Source organism: Macaca fascicularis, chromosome 9 (genome assembly GCF_037993035.2).
Source record: "Macaca fascicularis isolate 582-1 chromosome 9, T2T-MFA8v1.1".
Classification (NCBI taxonomy): Eukaryota; Metazoa; Chordata; class Mammalia; order Primates; family Cercopithecidae; genus Macaca; species Macaca fascicularis.
This window is the reverse complement of record NC_088383.1, coordinates 111876531-111898580: the sequence shown is the minus strand read 5'-3', so window position 1 is coordinate 111898580 and position 22050 is coordinate 111876531. Positions and strand designations below refer to the sequence as shown.

At 42.9% G+C, this 22050-nt stretch overlaps 1 protein-coding gene and 1 long non-coding RNA gene across 2 annotated transcripts; one reads left to right on the top strand and one right to left on the bottom strand.

The window, feature by feature from the left end:
* Nucleotides 1-971: 971 nt before the first annotated feature.
* Nucleotides 972-12113, bottom strand: BORCS7 (BLOC-1 related complex subunit 7). Its single transcript, XM_005566325.4, has 5 exons — nt 11948-12113; nt 5099-5161; nt 4954-4997; nt 3368-3388; nt 972-2678 (listed from the first exon to the last, which is right to left on the bottom strand). Exons 1-5 carry the CDS (start codon nt 12086-12088, stop codon nt 2627-2629), a joined length of 321 nt encoding a protein of 106 aa, XP_005566382.2. The 5' UTR covers nt 12089-12113; the 3' UTR covers nt 972-2626.
* LOC135964916 (uncharacterized) lies at nt 11862-21115 on the top strand. The gene is made up of 2 exons (XR_010577655.2): nt 11862-12120; nt 20045-21115. It is a non-coding gene; the product is annotated as an uncharacterized lncRNA (long non-coding RNA).
* Nucleotides 21116-22050: the final 935 nt, after the last annotated feature.

The following is a 22050-nucleotide window of genomic DNA, read 5'->3' as shown; positions in this document are numbered from 1 at the left end:
TTTAAGATTTTATTCGGATTTTTGCATCTATACTCATAAAAAAATCACCTATATTATCTTACATCCTCTTGCATCATCTTTCTTACGTCATTTTATTTTTAAAATGAAAATCCTGTTTACTTCATTAAATGAATTAGTGTCTTATGATCATTTTCTATATTTTGGGAGTGTAGGTTCTTTTTTTTTTTTTGAGATGCAGTCTTGCTCTGCCTCCCAGGCTGGAGTGCAGTGGCTCGATCTTGGCTCACTGCAACCTCCACCTCCTGGGTTCAAGCAATTTTCCTGTCTCAGCCTCCCGAGTAGCTGGGATTACAGGCGCGTGCCACCGTGCCTGGCTAATTTTTGTATTTTTTAAGTAGAGATGGGGTTTCACCATGTTGGCCAGGCTGGTCTCCAACTCCTGACCCTGTGATCTGCCTGCCTTGTCCTCCCAAAGTGGTAGGATTACAGGCATGAGCCACTGCGCCCAGCCAGGAGCGTATGTTCTTTGACAGTTCGGAAAAGTCTCATGAAAGCCTTCACAAGCAAATGCCATTTTAATTGGTTATTCTTAGTTTGTGGGTTCTCATAACCAATCCGGAATATTCTCCATTAGGTTTCAGTTTTGTAATTTTTTATCTTTATAAGGAGCTGGGCATGTATTAATCAAATTTTTAGCAGCAAATTGATAACTTTGTTCAAATCTAATTGATTTTATATATTGCCTATTCAATTATGAATTTACTAATTTGTACTTTTCTGGCTGAGCTGACACTTTACCAATTTAATCTATAAGAACTACTTAATACTTTTTATTTTTTCTAATTTATTGTTTCTAATTTGTTTAGTTTTATTATTTCCATTTTGATTTCTTTCTAAATTCTAACTATATACCCCTTTAAAAAAACAAAAATATTTCCACCCTATCCCTAATACAGAGATTTAAAGCATGATAATTTTCTTATAGTATTGCTTTGGTATTATCACATAAATTTTCTTGCATGGCATTTGAACATTTATTATTTTAAAAATATTATCTTCCAGCACATCCTCTACAACTTAGACGTTACTTAGCGAAGTATTTTTTTCCATGTTTTTGATCACCATTTAATTCTATGTATGTTGTTTATTTCTATAAAAAAAAAATCAAATAAAGTATACATTTCCACCTGTTCTCACATTTCTGGCTACTTTTCTTTCATATATTTTGTTACAATGTTCTCTAGTGACTAAATTCAGTACAAATACATTTTCATTATTTAATATAAATTTTATCTTATATTTACTATTAAAATTTTGATTGTGAAACGTATATTTTATCACATACAATGTAAGCAATTGTTGCTTCTTTAATATTTGTTCCAGCATGAAGAAAACTTAGACCATCCCTTCATTTTAATTTTTTTCCAACTTAAGTATTTCTTTGCTTCTTGTAATGACTGCACTTAGCTTTGTTTTCTAAATTAGTGGTCTTCCTTTTCAAAGGTAAACTGAATCCATCTGTATTTAATAATACTGCAATTAATACATATTTACAGAATTAGTACATAAATTAATGCCTTTTCAGATCCTTCACATCTAGCTTTTTTACCTTAAGTTAATATCCGTATGTATGAGAAATAAACATAATCTGATATGCTTAGTTAACTTGATGACTGGACAATAACAATATGAACTATATTGGATTCACTGTTACTTCCTCTTTGTTCCAGCAGTGAAAACAATATTTTCTTATGTCAGATTTCTCTCAATCGCTTAGTAAATGAAGACCTGAACTAGAACAATATAGAGTCCCATTTTAAATTTAAACAAAGATATTCAGGTTTGACCACAGACTCATGGTAATGTCATTTTAAAAGATGGATCCAATGAACACAGACAAACATCAAAGTTTTCACCATGGCACAACCCTCTGCCGCAATCACTCATAATAATTCAACTACCTTCATATTTGGCAGTAACGTCATGCAAGTGAATTTGCTGATGATTAGCAAAATTACAAAATCAAAGTCAAGGTCACTTAATCAAGAATTACAGCAACAAAGAAATTCTAGGAATGCACGTCAAGGCAAGAGGCTGCAGCTGGCCTGATAATGGTACCACTTGCCTAATGTTCATTTAGGAATTTGCTATCACAAATAAAACACATACCTCCTCTGAGTTACTAGAACAGAAAAGGAAACAATCAGGTATTACTTCTCACCATTATACGACCATGAAATTAAAATATTTCCTTAATAATGATTAAGAGAAAAAATCATTGTTATGTGTTCATAATAGAAGCTCTATTTCTGAATTTAAAACACTACTCAGTATTTGCTTAAGTACTGCAATTCAGACAATATAGCTTTTGACATATTAAAAGTTCTATGGGAAAAACTAAAAGCTCTTTTAATTTTGCTTTAATATCAAACTAAACACAGCAGCTGAAAGAATTCAATAAGAGCATGGGTTAGTCCGATTCAAGAAGTGCCTCCAAAATTCAACCACCTCGCTTCTTCTTAGGAGAAACTGTACATCAACACAGAACTTTTCCAACTTAACTTTTGGAGAAGAAAACAGAAAACCAAACCCAGAGGAGGGTTGTATAAGGTATTTACTCCTCAGCATTAGGCAAAGGAGTGCTACAGCACTCTTACATGTCATTCTATTTCAACAGATGATTCAACTGGTCCTGTAGATCTGATGACTGTTCCACACTAGAATAAGAATAGAGACAGGGTTTATCTGAAATGAGCAATAATAAAGACATCTTTGTACAACTATTTACAAATTTTTTTTTCATCACAGACAGAGTCTCATAATGCTGCACAGGGCAATCTCAAACTCTGGGCTCAAGCAATCCTCCAGCCTCAGCCTTCCAAAGTCCTGGAATTACAGGCATGAGCCAGCCACTACACCTGTCCTGTATAAGCTATCTGTAGTTTAATGCATAAATACTGTTGCATGTAAATCAAAATTGGTATTAGTCCAGTTGGGTTCTAGAAGTGTTTAAACTCTGATGAAAGGTTTGCAAAGCCAATTAGTAATGTAAACAATATTGCAAGGGACAAATTTAATCCATTTTAGAAAACAAGGCTGTTTAATGGTTTTTCCACATTTACTCTGTTTAATGAATATTAGCAACGTAAAAGATTTTCTGCTTCTTAAGGTTGGTCTCTATACCCTGTAACTTTTAGAAAGCTTTACTATTAATAGCAGTGAGTTGAGTTACTGCACACCTTTGAAATATGCTGTATTCTTTAAATCCCAAGTGAGTATCCCATAGCATATTTCAATTTGAGGGCATATGTCAACCAGTGTTTTGTATTGATCCTGGACCCAGCAGTATAATTCCCCCAGCCTGCTTCAGTTGGTTCCCTACTCCTCTACCTTTGGGGTTACTTACTTCTTCTGAATAGCTTCTTGCCTAAATCAGAAAAGGAGAGAGGAAAATACACATAAGTGAACTAGTAGAAATTTCATTTATGACCAGATATATGCATATAGGCAGAAGAAATTTCAGCTTATGTCACATTCTGTATTTCTGTCCATCCTATCCTAAGATTGTGCTATTGAACAGGGATTCCTATCTGAGTGCAGAGCTGCTGAAAAGATGGATTCTAAACCTAAACAGATAGTAACACTCTCCCAGAGTGAGAAATGTGGTCCAACAAACTACATGCATGGCTTAAAATTAGTCTGTGTATACGGAATCAAATGGTCACATACCTAATATGTAGATACCCAAAGAATGACTATGACAAATGTTAGCTATTTAAATATCAAAGAGTGAAATTTCTAACCATATATATATATTTTTTGAGACAGTCTCACTCTGTCACCAGGATGGAGTGCAGTGGTGCCTGATCTCAGCTCACTGCCACCTCCATCTCCCAGGCTCAAGCAGTTCTCCTGCCTCCACCTCCCGAGTAGCTGGGATTACAGGTGTGTGCCACCATGCCCAGCTAATTTTTGTATTTTTATTAGAGACGGGGTTTCACCACCATGTTAGCCAGGCTAGTCTCGAACTCCTGACCTCAGGTGATCCGCCCGCCTCAGCCTCCCAAAGTGCTGGAATTACAGGCATGAGCCACTGTGCCCAGCCTCTTTTTTTTTTCTGGAGACAGAGTTTCACTTTTATCGCCCTGGGTAGAGTGCAGAGGTGCGATCTCCGCTCACTGCAACCTCCACCTCCCAGGTTCAAGCAATTCTCATGCCTCAGCCTCCTGAGTAGCTGGGATTACAGGCGCTCACCACCACATTCAGCTACTTTTTTGTATCTTTAGTAGTGAGGGGTTTCACCATGTTGGCCAGGCTGGTCTTGAACTCCTGATCTCAGGTGATCTGCCCTCCTCGGCCTCCCAAAGTGCTGGGATTACAGATGTGAGCCACCGCACCCAGCCCCTAACCATATATTTCTAACAGGTACATAAGTATAATATCAAGTACATAAAATATATAACAACATTAAATAAGATGAAGAGCAAATTATAATGGAGAAAGGGGGGGCATCTTATATTTCAAAATTCCCTACATGATTTATATGTAGCAGGTGCCATAGTTACCTACATAACATGTAGGATATAGGTGTGTTAAACTTGATTCCCTAGTAGAGGACCCAACTTCCCAGGAGAAACCTTGGGCACAGTCAGTCATCAAATACGGATGAACTGCCTCATAGGTGCCAAGTACAGTGCTAGCATGGTCCTGGCATGGGCCCTGCCTTTACAGGGTTTACAGTCTCTCTCTGAAGAGGCCTCAATTTAACATGGGGAGGTTCATAAAAGGTGGACTCTGCTCCTGATTCGCATCCCTTACCCCCACTTCTTCTGAGTCTCAGGCATCTCTGCCATTGAGAAAAGTCATCCTTGGCCACCCCCACCTTTACTCCCACTCTGGCCTCCATAGGAAAGCGCTGAAGCACAAAGGCCATGAAAGCAGACTAGGGATAACGATTCTGTAGCAAATAGTTGCTGGAGGGGGCATACTCACTGGTATTGAAGATGTGTTGTTATTATTGCCATCTTCCTTAAACTCTGCATAAAAGAGAGAGAGATAAATAGAACATTCCACTTTCCTGTGGCCACACAAACTATATACATAAACCCAAATAATAAAAAAAAAAGTTGTTTCTTACATCTTCTGAGTGCAAGATGGCATCTTCCTGTAGTACCATGTTTCGAGCTGCCTGACCTAGCAGCTGGAACACAAAAATAAAATGGTAATAATCAAAATCCCCAAACTTCCTGTAATCTTCTGTCTGCAGCTGTTCCACCACTACCCTCTCTCCTCTCCCGCTCCTCCACCCTATACAACCACAAACACACAAAATGTAATGGAGGATCATTTTCTATTTGTTCATGTTGAAAATTCATTTCATTGGCACTATGGCAGTTCTGGCATGGACCCGACATCTGTTTCAAAGGCCACCGCCTGAGAAATCAAGTGCTTCCTAACTGCTGAGCTGTTGGCACAGTGTATTCATTAAATGCTAAGAGAAGTCTGCAAAAAAACTTTGGCACCACAAGTTCAGTGAGAGAACATGACTCTTGATTCTTTAAAGGCAGATTTGAGATTTGGGGTGGTTTGAGAGTAGTAAAGGCACAAGAGTTAGAATGGGCTGAAAAGAACAGAGGAATATAGCTATTTCATTTAGAAATGAAATAAGAGAAAGCCAGGTGCAGTGGCTCATGCCCGTAATCACAGCACTTCGGGAGGCCGAGGTGGGCAGATCACTTGAGGTCAGGAGTTTAAGACCAGCCTGGGCAACATGGTGAAACCCCATCTCTACCAAAAAATACAAGTTAGCTGGGCATGGTGGCGTGCGCTTGTAATCCCAGCTACTCGGGAGGCTGAGGTGGGAGAATTGCTTGAACCCAGGAGGCGAAGGTTGCAGTGAGCCAAGATCGCACCACTGTACGCCGGCCTGGGCGACAAAGCAAGACCCTGTCTCAAAAAAAAAAAAAAAAAAAGAAAGAAAGAAAAAAAATGGAATAAGAGAAACAGTGGGAGGTGTGGGGAAGCCATGAGGAGAAGCTCAGGGATTAAAATAGGGAACCACTCCATAAAAGATGACCAGACAGGGCTGGGAAAAAGAAAAGAAAGGAGATGGCCAGGTGCAGCGGCTCACGCGTGTAATCCCAGCACATTCGGAGGCCAAGGCAGGCGATCACCTGAGATCAGGAGTTCAAGACTAGCCTGGCCAATATGGCAAAACCTCTCTACTAAAATTACAAAACTCAGCCAGGCATGGTGGCACGTGCCTGTAATCCCAGCTTCTCAGGAGGCTGAGGTAGGAGAATCTCCTGAACTTGGGAGGCAGAGGTTTCAGTGAGCTGAGATTGCACCATTGTACTCCAGCCTGGCAACAGAGTAAGACTCTGTCTCAAAAAAAAACAAAAAGAAAAGAAAAAGAAAAGAAAGGAGAAATGTGCAGGCAGAATTTAATGAGGTCACTGAGTTTAATGGGTCCTGAGACCAAAAGAGAAAAGCAGAGCTTGGATTCTACTGGGTGGCCTACAGTCAAGGAAGAGCTGACTGCATTACCACTGAGAGGCAAGTAGAGACCAACAGAGATTCTTGGCCTAATACTGCACCCTGCTCCTAAATCCAGCCAAGTAAAAGGAGTTACTGCTATATGTATCCTACCAGCCCTTCCCTGTTCTCCTGGGTCAGGGAGACTCTCGTGGAAAGGGTGGCGTGATTTCAAAGTAACTAGGATTGCCAGATTTCTTCCCCTACCCAGGGCAACTTTATTTATAAGTTTTAAAGTTAGTAACCCTTTCTGGACGTCTAAAGTCAAAACAATAAAATAGGACTTTCCGTCTTGGTCCCTTTCTTTCCCTGTTCCCTCCCCCACATGCATAGTTATTTTTTTTATTTTTTAATTTTCATTTTTTTGAGACAGGGTCTCACTCTGTCACCCAGGCTGGAGTGTGGTGATGTGATCTTGGCTTACTGCAACCTCTGCATCCCGTATTCAAGAGATTCTCCTACAGCAGCCTCCTGAGTAGCTGGGATTATAGGTATATGCTACCACGCTTAGCTAATTTTTGTATTTTCAGTAGAGACAAGGTTTCACTGTGTTGACCAGGCTGGTCTCAAACTCCCGTCCTCAGGTGATCCACCCGCCTGGGATTATAGGTAAGAGCCCCTACACCCAGCCTCATGCATAACTATTTTTATTAGCTTTGTGGTTTTCTTTCCATTGTTCCTTTTTAAACAATGGACACATGTATTTCTTTTCCTCCATACCACCTTCCTACTTAAAATGTAACATACTATGTGTACTTGTTTACACCTTGCACACTATGTGTGTGTGAGAGTGTGTATGTGTGTGTGTGTATATATATATATATTTTTTTTTTTTTTTTTTTGAGATATGGTCTCACTCTGTCACCTAGGCTGGAGTGCAGTGGCACCATCACTGTTCACTGAAGCCTCGACCTCCCGGGCTCAGGTGATCTTCCACCTTAGCCTCCAGAGTAGTTGGGACTACAAATGCACGCCACCATGCCCAGATAGTTTTTGGTATTTTTTTGTAGAGATGGGTTTTTGCCATGTTGCCCAAGCTGGTTTCAAACACCTGGGCTCAAGTGATTTGCCTGCTTCGGCCTCCCAAAGTGCTAGGATTACAAGCATGAGCCACTGCACCCAGCCTACACCTTGATATTTTCACTTTGCAATAGATCCCTGAGGGCTATCTGCAGCAACACATATTGATTCTCATATTCAATTGCTATCTCCTATTGAATCCATTGCTCTTTTACAACTGCAGAGTACCACACTCTATAGGTGACCATAAAGTTATTCAATCAGTTATCTGCTGAGGGATTTGGGGGCTGTTCCCAGTCTTTTTGCCACAGTAAGTAGTGGTACTAAAAATTCTCATATCTTGCATCTTATAGCTTTTACTGTTACAAATATCTCATATATTTGCATCTTTTTGCCAGCATGTATTTGGGATAGACTCATGTGATTATGGGGTTTTAATTTTGCTACATATTGCCAAATTCCTCTCCTTTAGGGCTGTACCACTTTGCATTCCTCCTGTGGCTACTTTTAAGGGAAAACTTCAAACTCCTATAGATGGGAGATGGTGACTTACAAACCGATGGCAGAAAAAAAAAGGGTTCTAACAGAATCTACTTCACTCACTTAATTCATTTAACAAACATTTGTTGAGTGTTTAACATATGCCCTTACTCCGGTTAAGAGTGATAACGGGGCTCACAATCTGGAGGGGATACAAAGGGAACACAGGCACTTAAATCACCTTACAGTAAGTGCTGATGGGGAAGCATTGGCTGCTCTGGGAGCATGTAGTGGGGCAGGAGGGATAACCGATTACAGGGGTAGGTATTCAGGAAAGGTTCTTAAAAGTGACTTCTAATCTGAGACTTAAAAGTTAGGGTTTAGAATTAATCTTGTGTGTGTAATTCTAGAGAAAAATGGCATGATCCATTTTTCTGTTTCAGAAATGTGGTAAGCAGGTGCAGTAGAGTGGGGAATGAGGCACAGAGATTGGTTAGGATGACATAGCAGTACTCTAAGCAAGCAATGAGGATGGCCTGAAACACAGAAGTAGCTGAGAAAAAAAGAAACAAAGGATTTGTGAGACATTTAGAAAACAGACTGGATGGGAATTGTGGTTGCCTTGAAGGCAGGGGCTGTTGTAAAGTAAAGCCAAGGCCTTTCCTTGATATATTCATTGGCATTCTGCATCACTTTCCTACATAAACCGACCAGACACATAACATGCCATATCTGAGATTTCTAGTTTTGCTTTCTTTAAAATGGAAGAACATCTTGAATACACCTGAACAATCTTCACTACAGAATCTTTTTAGATTGCTACAAATTTTTCTCCCAGGCTTTTACCATTAACTTGTTCATAATTAACTCAATAACAATTTGTCTTAGCTACTCATCTTCAACAAGTGTTTCTGATTTTCAACTTAGTTTTCATAGCAATAGCAACCCTGTTTTTTGGTACTCATATTTCATCATTCTTCGTATTATTTCACTAAATTACATAGTTGCAACTGTAAGCGTAAGTGCCATACACACATTTAAAAAAATTTTTTCATTCTTTTTTTTTTTCTTTTTTTACAGAGACCGGATATCACCATGTGGCCCAGGCTGGTCTCGAACTCCTGGGCTTAAGCAATCCTGCCTTGGCCTCCCAAAGTGTTAGGATTACAGGCATGAGTCACTGTGCCAAGCCCACACACACATTATATTTAGAAAAAAACACAGTGGACCCTCACTAAGCACACAACTCAAATGGAGGAGCAGAAACACAGGCATGCCAAGAGACAAGCCTATGAGTCATAACCACTCATTGTGCTGTGGGCAAATGTCCGTGTGTTTCTCCTCACAGGCTCTCTCCCCAGAGAGCCCTTCCCTGATCATCTGTTTAAGACTAACCCTTTCCGCCGGGTGTGGTGGCTCATGTCTGTAATCTCAGCACATTGGGGGGCCAGGGCGGGAAGGATCACTTGAGGTCAGGAGTGTGAGACCAGCCTGGCCAACATGGTGAAACCCCATCTCTACTAAAAACACAAAAATTAGCAGGGCATGGTGGCAGGGGCCTATAATCACAGCTACTCAGAAGGCTGAGGCAGGAGAATCACTTGTACCCAGGAGGTGGAGGTTGCAGTGAGCAGAGATCGCACCATTGCACTTTAGCCTGGGTGACAGAGCTAGCAAGACTCCTCCTTTGTCTCAAAACAAACAAACAAAAATTAACCTTTTCATCACACTCTATTCCCAGATTAATTTTGCTTCACAGGATTTACCACCACCTGATTTTTTTCGGTTTCATTTGTTTATTGTCTGTCTCTTCACTAAAATGTAAACTTCCTAAGTAGAGGGATTTAGTTTATCCCTTGTACCTAGAGCAGTTCCTGGCACATAGCAGACACCCAATAAGTATTTGTTAAATGAATACTGTGGAATGAGTGTTTTACACATGAAATTCTCAGTTAATCAAACAAAATAGCTATGTGGAGACTGTTTAAGAAGCAATGCTGCCGGGCGTGGTGGCTCCTGCCTGTAATTCCAGCACTTTGGAAGGCTGATGCAGGCGGATCACGAGGTCAAGAGTTCTAGACCAGCCTGGCCAACATGGTGAAACCCCATCTCTACTAAGAATACAAAAATTAGCTGGGCGTGGTGGTGTGTGCCTGTAATCCCAGCTACTCGGGAGGCTGAGGCAGGAGAATCGCTTGAACCCAGGAGGCAGAGGTTGCAGTGAGCCAAAATCAGGCCACTACACTCCAGCCTGGCAACAGAGCTAGACTCCGTCTCAAAAAAAGAAAAGGAAAAGTATTGCCTTCAATTAGTCATTCTAAAGACTTCATGAATTAAACTCCATAAAAGACAAGTGTCCAGCACATATAAAATGCTAAATAAATGTACGTTTATGATGAATATGTTCAATATTTATAGGTGGTTAACAATAAACACCTCTAGTTGAAAATATAATATATATACATATACATGTATATATTTTTGAGACAGGGTCTTGTTCTCTGTCACCCAAGCTGGAGTGCAGTGGCACAATCTTGGCTCACTGCAACCTCCGCCTCCCTGGTTCAATCTATTCTCCTGCCTCAGCCTCCTGAGTAGCTGCGATTATAGGCGCCCGCCACCACGCCTGGCCTTTTTTTTTTTTTTTTTTTTGTATTTTTAGTAGAGAGGGGTTTCACCGTGTTAGCCAGGATGGTCTCCATCTCCTGACCTCGTGATCCACCCGCCTCGGCCTCCCAAAGTGCTGGGATTACAGGCGTGAGCCACGGCGCCCTGCCTCTCTCTGGCTTTTGTTGTTGTTGTTGTTGTTGTTTGTTTGTTTGTTTTAGACGGAGTTTCGCTCTTGTTGCCCAGGCTGGAGTGCAATGGCGCAACCTCGGCTCACCGGAACCTCCGCCTCCCAGGTTCAAGCAATTCTCCTGCCTCAACCTCCCCAGTAACTGGGATTACAGGCTTGCGCCACCACGCTTGGCTAATTTTTTTTTTTTAACTAGAGACGGGGGTTTCTCCATGATTGTCAGGCTAGTCTCGAACTCACTACCCCAGGTGATCCGCCCGCCTCGGCCTCCCAAACAGCTCTGTTTTAAAGCACAGGTTCCCGGCCGGGCGCGGTGGCTCACGCCTGTAATCCCAGCTCTTTGGGAGGCCGAGGCGGGCGGATCACGAGGTCAGGAGATCGAGACCATCCTGGCTAATACGATGAAACCCCGTCTCTACTAAAAATACAAAAAATCAGCCGGGCAAGGTGGCGGGCGCCTGTAGTCCCAGCTACTCGGGAGGCTGACGCAGAATGGCGTGAACCGAGATCGCGCCACTGCACTCCAGCCTGGGAGACAGAGCCAGACTTCGTAACAACAACAACAACAACAACAACAACATAAATAAATAAATAAATAAATAAATAAATAAATAAATAAAAAGTAAAGCACAGGTTCCCAGGGCATCGTTTCTTCCTCCCACCCTCACGCACTATCCCTAACCAAAGAGACTACACACCCCAGAATGCGAGACTTCGTAACAACAACAACAAAACAACAACAACATAAATAAATAAATAAATAAATAAATAATAAAGGACAGGTTCCCAGGGCATCGTTTCTTCCTCCCACCCTCACGCACTATCCCTAACCAAAGAGACTACACACCCCAGAATGCGAGACTTCGTAACAACAACAACAACAACAACATAAATAAATAAATAAATAAATAAATAAATAAATAATAAAGGACAGGTTCCCAGGGCATCGTTTCTTCCTCCCACCCTCACGCACTATCCCTAACCAAAGAGACTACACACCCCAGAATTCAACGCGCGCCTTCGCGAAGACGACCTACTCATAGCGAGTACTTCACAGCATACAATTCCCAGGCTGCAACGCGACCTCCTTCCCACAGCAACGAAAGGGTGCGACTCCCCGGACTATCAGGCCGGGACAGTCCACTCCCAGCTCACCTCGGAGCTCCGGGAGCCCTTCAGCACCTGCTTGGTGAGCGCGATGACGTCAGTACCACAGGTGGTCACCTTCTCCGTGAGAAGCCCCTTCACGGACTGACCGAATCGCGCTTGAGAATCTGGCGTTCCAGTCGCCATCATTTCAACTAGCGAACGCCTCCGCACTGGCGATGGTGAGTCGCGGGGGCCAAAAAACAAGCAAAGCGGAAGGAAAAGAGGTGTCTTCCTCCATGGGAAAAGGAAGGGACGCATGCGCCTGATGGAAGTTGACCTTCACTCACAAAACTCATGAACTATTCATTGATATCCTGAGGAAAACAGGGTCCAGGCAAACATCTCTGGAGGGAATGGAGGACAATTTCATTGAATCTATGGTTTAGAATCGGAAAGCCTGCGGCAGGGCATGGTGGCTCACGCCTGTAATCCCAACACTTTGAGAGGCCCAGACAGGAGGATCACCTGAGCCTTAGAGTTCCACACCACCCTGGGCAACATAGCGAGACCCCATCTATTAAAAAAAAATTAAATTAATACAAATAAATAAAAAGAATCAGAAGGCCCAGATTACAGTCCCAGTGCTACCATTTGGCAGTGTGTGGCTGCAAATTACTCAGCCTGTGTGTCTTACATTCCTCATCTGTTAAACAGAAGTAATGTTTCCAAGGGGTTATGAGAATATCATTCCATTCATATATATATATATATATAATTTTTTTTTTTAACCTAGGCCTTTTTTTGATTAATTGCAAAAAGGGGCCAGGCATGGTGGCTCATGCCTGTAATCCCAATACTTTAAAAGGCCAAGGTGGATCACTTGAGGTCAGGAGTTCGAGGCCAACCTATCCAACATGGTGACACGCCTGTAGTCCCAGCACTTTGGGAGGCCGAGGCAGAAGGGTCACTTCAGGCCAGGAGTTCAGTATCAGCAGCCTGGGCAACATAGCAATAACTTGTCTCGTTTTATTTTTTATTTTTTTACTATTTTTTTTTTAAACAGAGTCTCGCTTTGTTGCCCAGGCTGGAGTGCAGTGGCTCAATCTCAGCTCACTACAACATCCGCCTCCTGAGTTCAAGTGATTCTCCTGTCTCAGCCTCCCGAGTAGCTGGGATTACAGGCACTTGCCACCAGGCCCGGTTAATTTTTGTATTTTTAGTAGAGATAGGGTTTCACCATGTTGGACAGGCTGGTCTCAAATTCCTGACGTCAAATGATCCACCGGCCTTGGCCTCCCAAAATGGTGGGATTACAGGCATGAGCCACTGCACTTGGCCTCATTTCGTTCAATTTTAACAAAACATTTCATGAACTAAATACCAGACACTGTACTAGGCTGGGGATAGAGAAATAAATGAAATACAGTTCTTGTCTCTGTGGAGCTCCCAGGCTGATCAGGCAGATAGGCCTGTAAACAAATGAAGAAAGAAGACCAATCTAATAGAAAAATTGGCAAAAGTCACAAATAGGCAATTAAAAAAAAAAAAAATCAACTGGCTGCTAAATGTGAAAAATGCTCAGTGTCACTAGTAATTTTTATTGATAAATAACCTCTTTATTCTATTAATACCAAACTGATGGTAACTACCTTGTAAGTGAATTAATATGTAAAATATTTCAAGTAGGCCGGGCACCATGGCTTAGGCCTGTAATCCCAGTACTTTGGGAGGCCAAGGCGGGAGGATCACCTGAGGTCAGGAGTTCGAGACCAGCCTGCCCAACATGGTGGATTCCTGTCTCTACTAAAAATACAAAAATTAGCCGAGCGTGGTGGTGGGCACCTATAGTCCCAGCTACGTGGTAGGCTGATGCAGGAGAATTTCTTGAACCCGAGAGGCGGAGGTTGCAGTGAGCCAAGATCGTGCCACTGTATTCCAACCTGGGCAACAGAGTAAAACACTGTCTCAAAAAAAAAAAAATACTTCAAGTAGCTCCATTTCTTTTTTAGTTAATTAATAAAAGATGTGAGAATGTTATTACATTGAAAAATTTGTTCAAAATTACCTGTATTCAATATCAGCATTACTTCCACTTCCAAGTGTCTGGATTCATATGTGTATGTTGAATCTCATTTACTATTTACTTTTTGTCCTTAATAAACTTTATTGAGTTTATGTGCATGAATTTATGTTATAATTTATGTACAATAACTACATTATTTTTTGAGATGGAGCGTTGCTCTGTCACCCAGGCTGGAGTGCAGTGGCACGACCTCAGCTCAGTGCAACCTCTGCCTCCCTGATTCAAGCGATTCTCCTGCCTCAGCCTCCCGAGTAGCTGGGATTACAGGTGCCCACTACCACGCCCGGCTAATTTTTGTATTTTTAGTAGAGACAGATTTCACCATGTTGGCCAGGCTAGTCTTGAACTCCTGACCTCAGGTGATCCACCTGCCTTGGCCTCCCAAAGTGCTGGGATTATAGGCGTGAGCCGCCACGCCCAGCCTGTACAATAACTGCATTCTTTAAAGTGTCCGATTTGATGAGTGTGACAGATGTATACACCTGTGAACCACTACCACCATTAAGATACAGAACAGGGTGAGTGCAGTAGCTCATGCCTGTATTCCCAGCACTTTGGGAAGCCGAGGCAGAAGGATTGCTTGAGGCCAGGAGTTCAATATCAGCAGCCTGGGCAACATAGCGATAACTTGTCTCATTTTATTATTTATTTATTTATTTTTATTTTATTTTATTTATTTTTATTTTATTTTATTTATTTTATTTTGTCGTGCTCTGTCACCCAGGCTGGAGTACACTGGTATGATCTCGGCTCACCTGAACCTCCGCCTTCTGGGTTCAAGCGATTCTTTTGCCTCAGCCTCCCAAGTAGCTGGGACTACAGGCATGCACCATCGCGCCTGGCTAATTTTTGTATTTTTAATAAGGACGGGGTTTCACCATGTTGGCCAGGCTGGTCTTGAAATCCTGACCTCGTGATTCGCCCTCCTCGGCCTCCCAAAGTGCTGGGATACAGGCATGAGCCACCAAGCCTGGCCCCTTGTCTCAATTAAAAAAAAAAAAAAAAAAGCAAAACATTTTGTCACCCTCAGAAGTTTCCAAGTGCCCTTTAAAGTCCATCTCTCCTTCTCTGTCTCACCCCAGGCAACAACTGCCCTGCTTTTGGGAACTATAGATTAATTTGCATTTCTAGAATGGCAAATAAATAGCATCATACAGGATTTTTGGTAGGGAGGGGGGCCTTTTCTTGTCTGGCTTCATTCTTGCAGCATGATGATTTGACAGTCATCTATGTTGTTGTGCATATAACTAACCTGTTCATTTTTATTGCTGAGAAATATTCCACTGCATGGTTAGTTCTCACTGTGTTTATTTACTCTCTTGTTGATGGACACTTGGGTTGTTTCCATTTTTGGGTTTTTGTTTTGTTGTTTTTTGGTTTTGGTTTTTGTCATTGCTGTTTTTGAGACAGGGTCACTCCTCTGTCATCCAGGCTGGAGTGCATGACATGACCACAGCTCAGGCTCCCAGGCTCAAGCAATGCTCCCACCTCAGCCTCCAGAAGAGCTGAAACTACAGGCTCATGCCACCATGACTGGCTAATTTTTACAATTTTTTCTGTAAAGACAGGGTCTCCCTATGTTGCCTGGGCTCAAGTGATTTTCCTGCCTTGCCCTCCCAAACTATTGGGATTACAGGCGTGAGCCTCTTCTTTTCCACCTGGCCTCTTCTTTTCTAATATTATGAATATTCTGCTATGAACATTTGTACACAAGTCTTTATGTGGGTTGTTTTCATTTCTCTCGGGTAAATATCTAGTAGTGGAATGACTGGATCATATGGTGTTTACGTTTTCAAGAAACTGCCAAACCGTTTTCCAAAGTGGTTTAACATTTTACATTTCCAATAGCCGTGTATACCACTCCAGTTGCTCCACATCCACAAACTTAGGAAAAGATGGACTGTTCTATAGCCATGGTAACAAGTAGTAGCTACCTGTGGTGGACAGAATGGCCCCTGAGGGTAATAACTTTTGACCCCACCTCCTGGTGTTCTCACTCTTGTGTGATCCTCTTGTGTGTGGTCATGATGTTTGATTTGCTTCTAATCGATTGTGTATGTATAGGTGATAAGAAACACATGATGTTGTTACATAAGATTACATGTTACATCACCATTCCCCTCATCTTGCTGGAGCCTCTCTCTCTTGCCGGCTGTGAGTAAGCGAGTGGCCATGTTGGAGAGCTCCACGTGATAAGGAACTGCAAGTACCATCTAGTCACCTACCTCTGGGCCTCCAGCTGACAGCCAGCGAAAAAAAAAAAAAGCTCTTCTGTCCAGCAATCAAAAGGAACTGAATTCTGCTAACAACCAGGCACATAGGAAGCAGATTCTTCCTCAGTAGAGCCTTCAGATGAAACCCATCCTTGGCCCACACCTTTACTGCAGCCTGTGAGATGCTAAGTAGATGGCCCAGAGAAACTGTACTTAGGTTCCTAACCCACCAAGACTGTAAGATAATACAGGTGTGTTGTTTTAAGCCACAGAGTTTGTGGTAATATTCATGGTAATGTAGTAGTAGAAAACTAATATATTACTAGAACTCATTTGAAATCTGTTCAGCTGGGCGCAGTGGCTCACACTGGTAATCCCAGCACTTTGGGAGGCCAAGTAGGGAGGATCATTGGAGCTCAGGAATTCAAGACCAGCTTGGGGATTGTGGTGAAACCCCATCTCTATGAAAAGTTCAAAAATTAGCTGAGCGTGAAGGTATTCGCCTGTAGTCCCAGCTACTTGGGAGGCTGAGGTGGGAGGATCACCTGAACCCAGGAAGTCAAGGCTGAAGTGAGCCGTGATTGCACCACTGCATTCAGGCTAAATGACAGAGCCAGACCCTGTCTCAAAAAAAAAAAGAAAGAAAATAAGCAGAAAAAAGAAATCTGTTTGATCAGTTTATGACAGCTCACCTCAGTGAACCCCCTTTTGCAAACCAAACAATCAGGATCTGCCCCTTCACTTCTGAAAATCAATCATTCAGGAGTTTGAGTCCTGCCTGGGCAATATAGAAAGACATTGTCAAAAGAGGCTGGGCACAATGGCTCACGCCTGCGATCCCAGACCGAGGTGGGTAGGTCGCCTGAGGTCAGGAGCTTGAGACCAGCCTGGCCAACATGGTGAAACCCCATCTCTACTAAAAATACACAAATTAGCCAGGCATGGTGGCGCGCATCTGTAGTCCCAGCTACACAGGAGGCTGAGGCAGGAGAATCACTTGAACCCAGGAGGCAGACGTTGCAGTCAACCAAGATCACGCCACTACACGCCAACCTGAGTAACAGAGTGAGACTCCGTCTAAAAATAAAAACATAAAAAAGAAGACAGACATTGTCAAAAGAGAAGAAAGAGAAATAATAATAGGAAAGTTATAGAAAACTATTCATGCCAAAAAATGCAATACAGCCTCGTTTAGGTTAAAAAATACATTTTAAAAATATTTATTTTTAGTAATTTGCATTTTCCAGATTTCTGCAATGATGTATAACTTTTATAATATGGTGGTGAGGGTGTGAAGCAACACATTTTGTGTGTGTGTGTGTTTTTTTTAATTCCCGTTTCTTATTTGTGATTGGGGTGAAATATCAGAAGGTCGGCTTGGCAGTCACTGTAGGAGTAGAAAGTAGCCATTCATATTTCCCTACCAGCTGGTTGACCCCACTGAGGCCCCTGCCTGGATCTTAGGATTCAGGCCTCTCCACTTGTCAGTCCAGCTCTCAGGCTTTACACACGATCTCCTCATCCAGTCTACCCCATGCACCAGCACCAATTTCACCCTCCTAAGACACCACTGTCATCTTGCTGCTCCCTGCTGCAGTGCTCTCAATAGCTCCTACAGCCTCCCTATACCCTTTATACCCTTCTATTCCAGGGCTCCAGAGCCTGATTCAGTGTACATCTCAGATCTTTCTCAGGGATCCCCCACAACACACCTCTTCATCTTTTCAGCTAAGGCCATCACCATTTCCCTCATGCCATGCTCCTTCCAGCCTCTGCTACTCTCCCTTCCAGCAACACCCTTCTCTCCCTACTCCTTCACATCTCTACCTAACAGTTGTGAGGCAGGAGGTGGGACTGGACTCAGGAAGGTGAACTCTACTCTGGAGGCAGGGCTCAGACACCAGACCAAATTCAGGACCAGTTAAACAGATCTGGCGCAGGCTGGGCACAGTGGCTCACGCCTGTAATCCTTACACTTTGGGAGGCTGACGCAGGCAGATTGCCTGAGCTCAGGAGTTCAAGACCGCCCTGGCAACATGGCGAAACCCTGTCTCTACTAAAATACAAAAATTAGCCGGTGTGATGGTGTGTGCCTGTAGTCCCAGCTACTTGGGAGGCCGAGGCATGAGAATCGCTTGAACATGGGAGGCGGAGGTTGCAGTGAGCCAAGATCGTACCAATACACTCCAGCCTGGGCAACAAAGTGAGGTTCCATCTCAAAAAAAAACCAGGTCCAGGGCAGAAGCAGCTTTCCATAAGACACACCCACCAGTGTGCCATGTCACTTTACCATTGCCTTGGCAACACCCAGATATTAACACCCCTTTCCATGGCAATAACTTGATGGCCTGAAAATTACTACCTCATCCTAGAAATTTCTATATAACCACCCCTTAATTTGCATATAATTAAAAGTGGCTGTAAATATGAGTGCAGCTCTGCCTCTGAGCTGTGACTTTGGGCACACTACCCCTGAGTAGCCCTGCTCCACGAGGAGCAGCACCTCTGCTGCTCTGTGCACTGCTGCTTGCTGGCTACCACCACCAGCTTGCCCTGGAATTCTTTCTTGGGTGAAGCCAAGAACCTGCCTGGGCTAAGCCCCAGTTTAAGGTTTGCCTGACTGTCCTGCATCAGTCCTAGCTCTCCTTCAAGGCCTACCTCAACTCCCCTTTCTTTCATGAAAGTTTCTCATGGGTTTCATCCCAGCCCATACCCCTGGCTGCAAATGGCCTTAAAAATCTGAACAACATTTGAAAATTCTGAGTAATGGGCAACCAGGCAGTCTGACTTACGAGGCCTGGCCAGCTCTTCTTCATCATGAGGCCCCCTACCTGTGCCTTCCTGCCTAATTCCAGCAGCCTTCACTTCAGTCCTCACTGAACCTGCAGACAGACCACTCCCAGAGGCAAGGACAGATGCCATCTCCCACCTCTGTGAGCCTCAACTAACAACTCCTTGTTGGCCCTTCTCTTCTATAATGATTGACACCAAGAATGTCCACTACCTTGGGGCTGTGATTTCATCTGGTAATATCAATTTTTTTTTTTTTTTTTTTTTTTTTTTTTGAGACGGAGTCTTACTCTGTCACCCAGGCTGGAGTGCAGTGGCGTGATCTCAGCTCACTGCAGCCTCCACCTCCCAGGTTCAAGCAATTCTTCTACCTCAGCCGCCCAAGTACCTGGGATTACAGATGCACACCACCATGACCGGCTAATTTATGTATTTTTAGTAGAGACGGGGTTTTGGCATGTTGGTCAGGCTGGTCTCAAACTCCTGGCCTCATGTGATCTGCCCGCATCAGCCTCCCAAAGTGCTGGGATTATAGGCGTGGGGCACTGCGCCCAGCCTGAGAGGTAAATTTTTTGAAAGGTAAGCTTTAGTGGAATAATCCTGAAGAACAACACAAGAGGAATAGCAGGTTACCAGTAAGATGTCAGCCAATTTGTTCCAGCCACTTTTGAATCCATGTCCTATAATCTAAAATTTAGTTCTCTTTCCCTAAGCTGAGTGCTTTCTATCATGTCAGTATCTATGTTATGAAGAAAAGGAGACTTAGGTGAGATGTATGTATTTATCACAACTGCTGCATCAATTGCCTAGGACTTCAACAGCTTCATGGAAGTCTGGGAAGTGTTCATGCATAAGGTTATTGCCTTAGCTGACTGAAAATTGCCCCATACAGTGGTACATACCAACCCTTAGTGAGGCCTTTTAAAGAACAAACAGGTTGAAAAATGGGTTAAAGTAAGCAAATACAGCATCTGTCTTTAGATCTATCAACTCAGGAATTCTCTCAATTATGAAATCTTGCAGAGAAGTTATTTTTCTTTCTCAAAATCCAGATAATGACAATATTCCTTACTCCAGATCAGGCATTTTTTCATCATCACTGTCTTGTGAATGATCGTCTGCTCCATCTGCTAAATCTACATCTTCTTCACCACCCATATTGTTCATCATCTCAGAGAAATGATCAAAATCAGACATGGCTTCATCTGAATCATCTTCCCAGTCTTTCCAATGATTGGAGTCCACACTCAGCCAGTTAAGCTTTGCCCTTTGTTTTGTTAACCTTGGCCATGACTGGCCACATTTTCCTTTTTGTAAACAAATAAAATTGATCTGTCCATTCTTTTATGCTTGAAGTCATTTGGATCAATACAGTGAAAAATATCGATTTCAAATAAATGCTTAAAATGGTCACTTCCTAGAAGTGGCTGTATGAGGGCTTCTGCACAGCTAGCAGAGCAGCGGTCCCAACCACAGTGCATGCCCTGAGCTCTCCACCTCCCCTACCTGCCCGTGAGGTGACAGCAGTGCCACAAGCAGCCCACAGCAGGGTGGAACACCCACATCGACAACCTCGTGGTGGAAGGGACCTGTAGGACGCAGCCATTGTGGGCTACAAGGACTTGCCTTCCATCCAGGCCACCATCCCTGGGAAAACCTTTGTCAACATCTGGCCAGCTGAGGCTGATGTACTGATTGGCAAAGACTGGTCAAGTTTTTTTTGCAAATGGAGTGACACTTGGGGGCCAGAAATGTTCTGTGATCCGAAACCCACTGCTGCAGGATGGAGAACTGACCCATCTTTGTACCAAGAGCAGCGATGGAGCTCCCACCTTCAATGTCACTGTTACCATGACTGTCAGGACGCTAGAGTTGCAGGCAGTCAGGGACCCCGAACGGAGGGACTGGCTGGAGCCACGGCAGAGGAACATAAATTGTCAATATTTCATTTTAATATGGCCATTTATCAGTTCCCAAATAATACTTTTATAATTTCTTATGCCTGTCTTTATTTAATCTCTTAATCCTGTTATCTTCATAAGCTGAGGATGTATGTCACCTCAGGACCACTGTGATAATTGTGTTAACTGTACAAATTGATTGTAAAACATGTGTTTGAACAATATGAAGTCAGTGCACCTTGAAAAAGAACAGAATAATAGTGATTTTTAGGGAAAAAGGAAAGGCAACCATAAGGTCTGACTGCCTGTGGGGTCAGGCAAAAGAGCCATATTTTCCTTCTTGCAGAGAGCCTATAAACAGATGTGCGAGTAGGGAAGATATCGCTAAATTCTTTTCCTAGCAAGGAATATTAATATTAATATTAATGCCCTGGGAAACTAATGCATTCCTGGGGGAAGATCTATAAATGGCCGCTCTGGGAATGTCTGTCTTGTGCAGTTAAGGACTGAGATACGCCCTGGTCTCCTGCAGTACCCTCAGGCTTACTAGGGTGGGGAAAAACTCCACTCTGGTAAATTTGTAGTCAGACCAGTTCTCTGCTCTCAGACCCTGTTTTCTGTTGTTTAAGATGTTTATCAAGACAATACGTGCACCGCTGAACATAGACCCTTATCTGTAGTTCTGCTTTTGCCTTTCTCCTTGTGATCTTTGTGGGACCCTTATCAGTAGTTCTGCTTTTGCCCTTTGTCCTGTTCTCTCAGAAGCATGTGATCTTTGTTAGACCCTTATTAGTAGTTCTGCTTTTTGCCCTTTGAAGCATGTGATCTTTGCACCTACTCCCTGTTCTTGCACCCTCTCCCCTTTTTGAAACCCTTAATAAAAACTTGCCGGTTTGAGGCTCAGGCGGGCATCATGGTCCTACCAATATGTGATGCCACCCCCAGCAGCCCAGTTATAATATTCGTCTCTTTATACTGTCTCTCTTTATTTCTCAGCCGGCCGACACTTATGGAAAATATAATGTATGTTGAAATATTGGGGGTGGGTTCCCCCAATATCTGGTGTGCCAATGTGGTTTTCTTTCTCCTAAGTGCATGTGGGAACCCGATTCCCTTTCATAGGTGCAGAGAAACATTCATCGATCCAGTCCACAGAAAGGCTTGTTTGGCCCCCTGATGATT

Excerpts from the sequence above, each read along its gene's own strand:
- BORCS7 (XM_005566325.4), bottom strand. The coding sequence starts at position 12,088 with ATGATGGCGACTGGAACGCCAGATTCTCAAGCGCGATTCGGTCAGTCC. Across the intron at positions 4,998-5,098 it reads CCATCTTGCACTCAGAAGAT|AGTTTAAGGAAGATGGCAAT; the intron begins GTAAGAAACAAC and ends TCTTTTATGCAG. Across the intron at positions 3,389-4,953 it reads ACAACACATCTTCAATACCA|GCAAGAAGCTATTCAGAAGA; the intron begins GTGAGTATGCCC and ends TTTCTGATTTAG.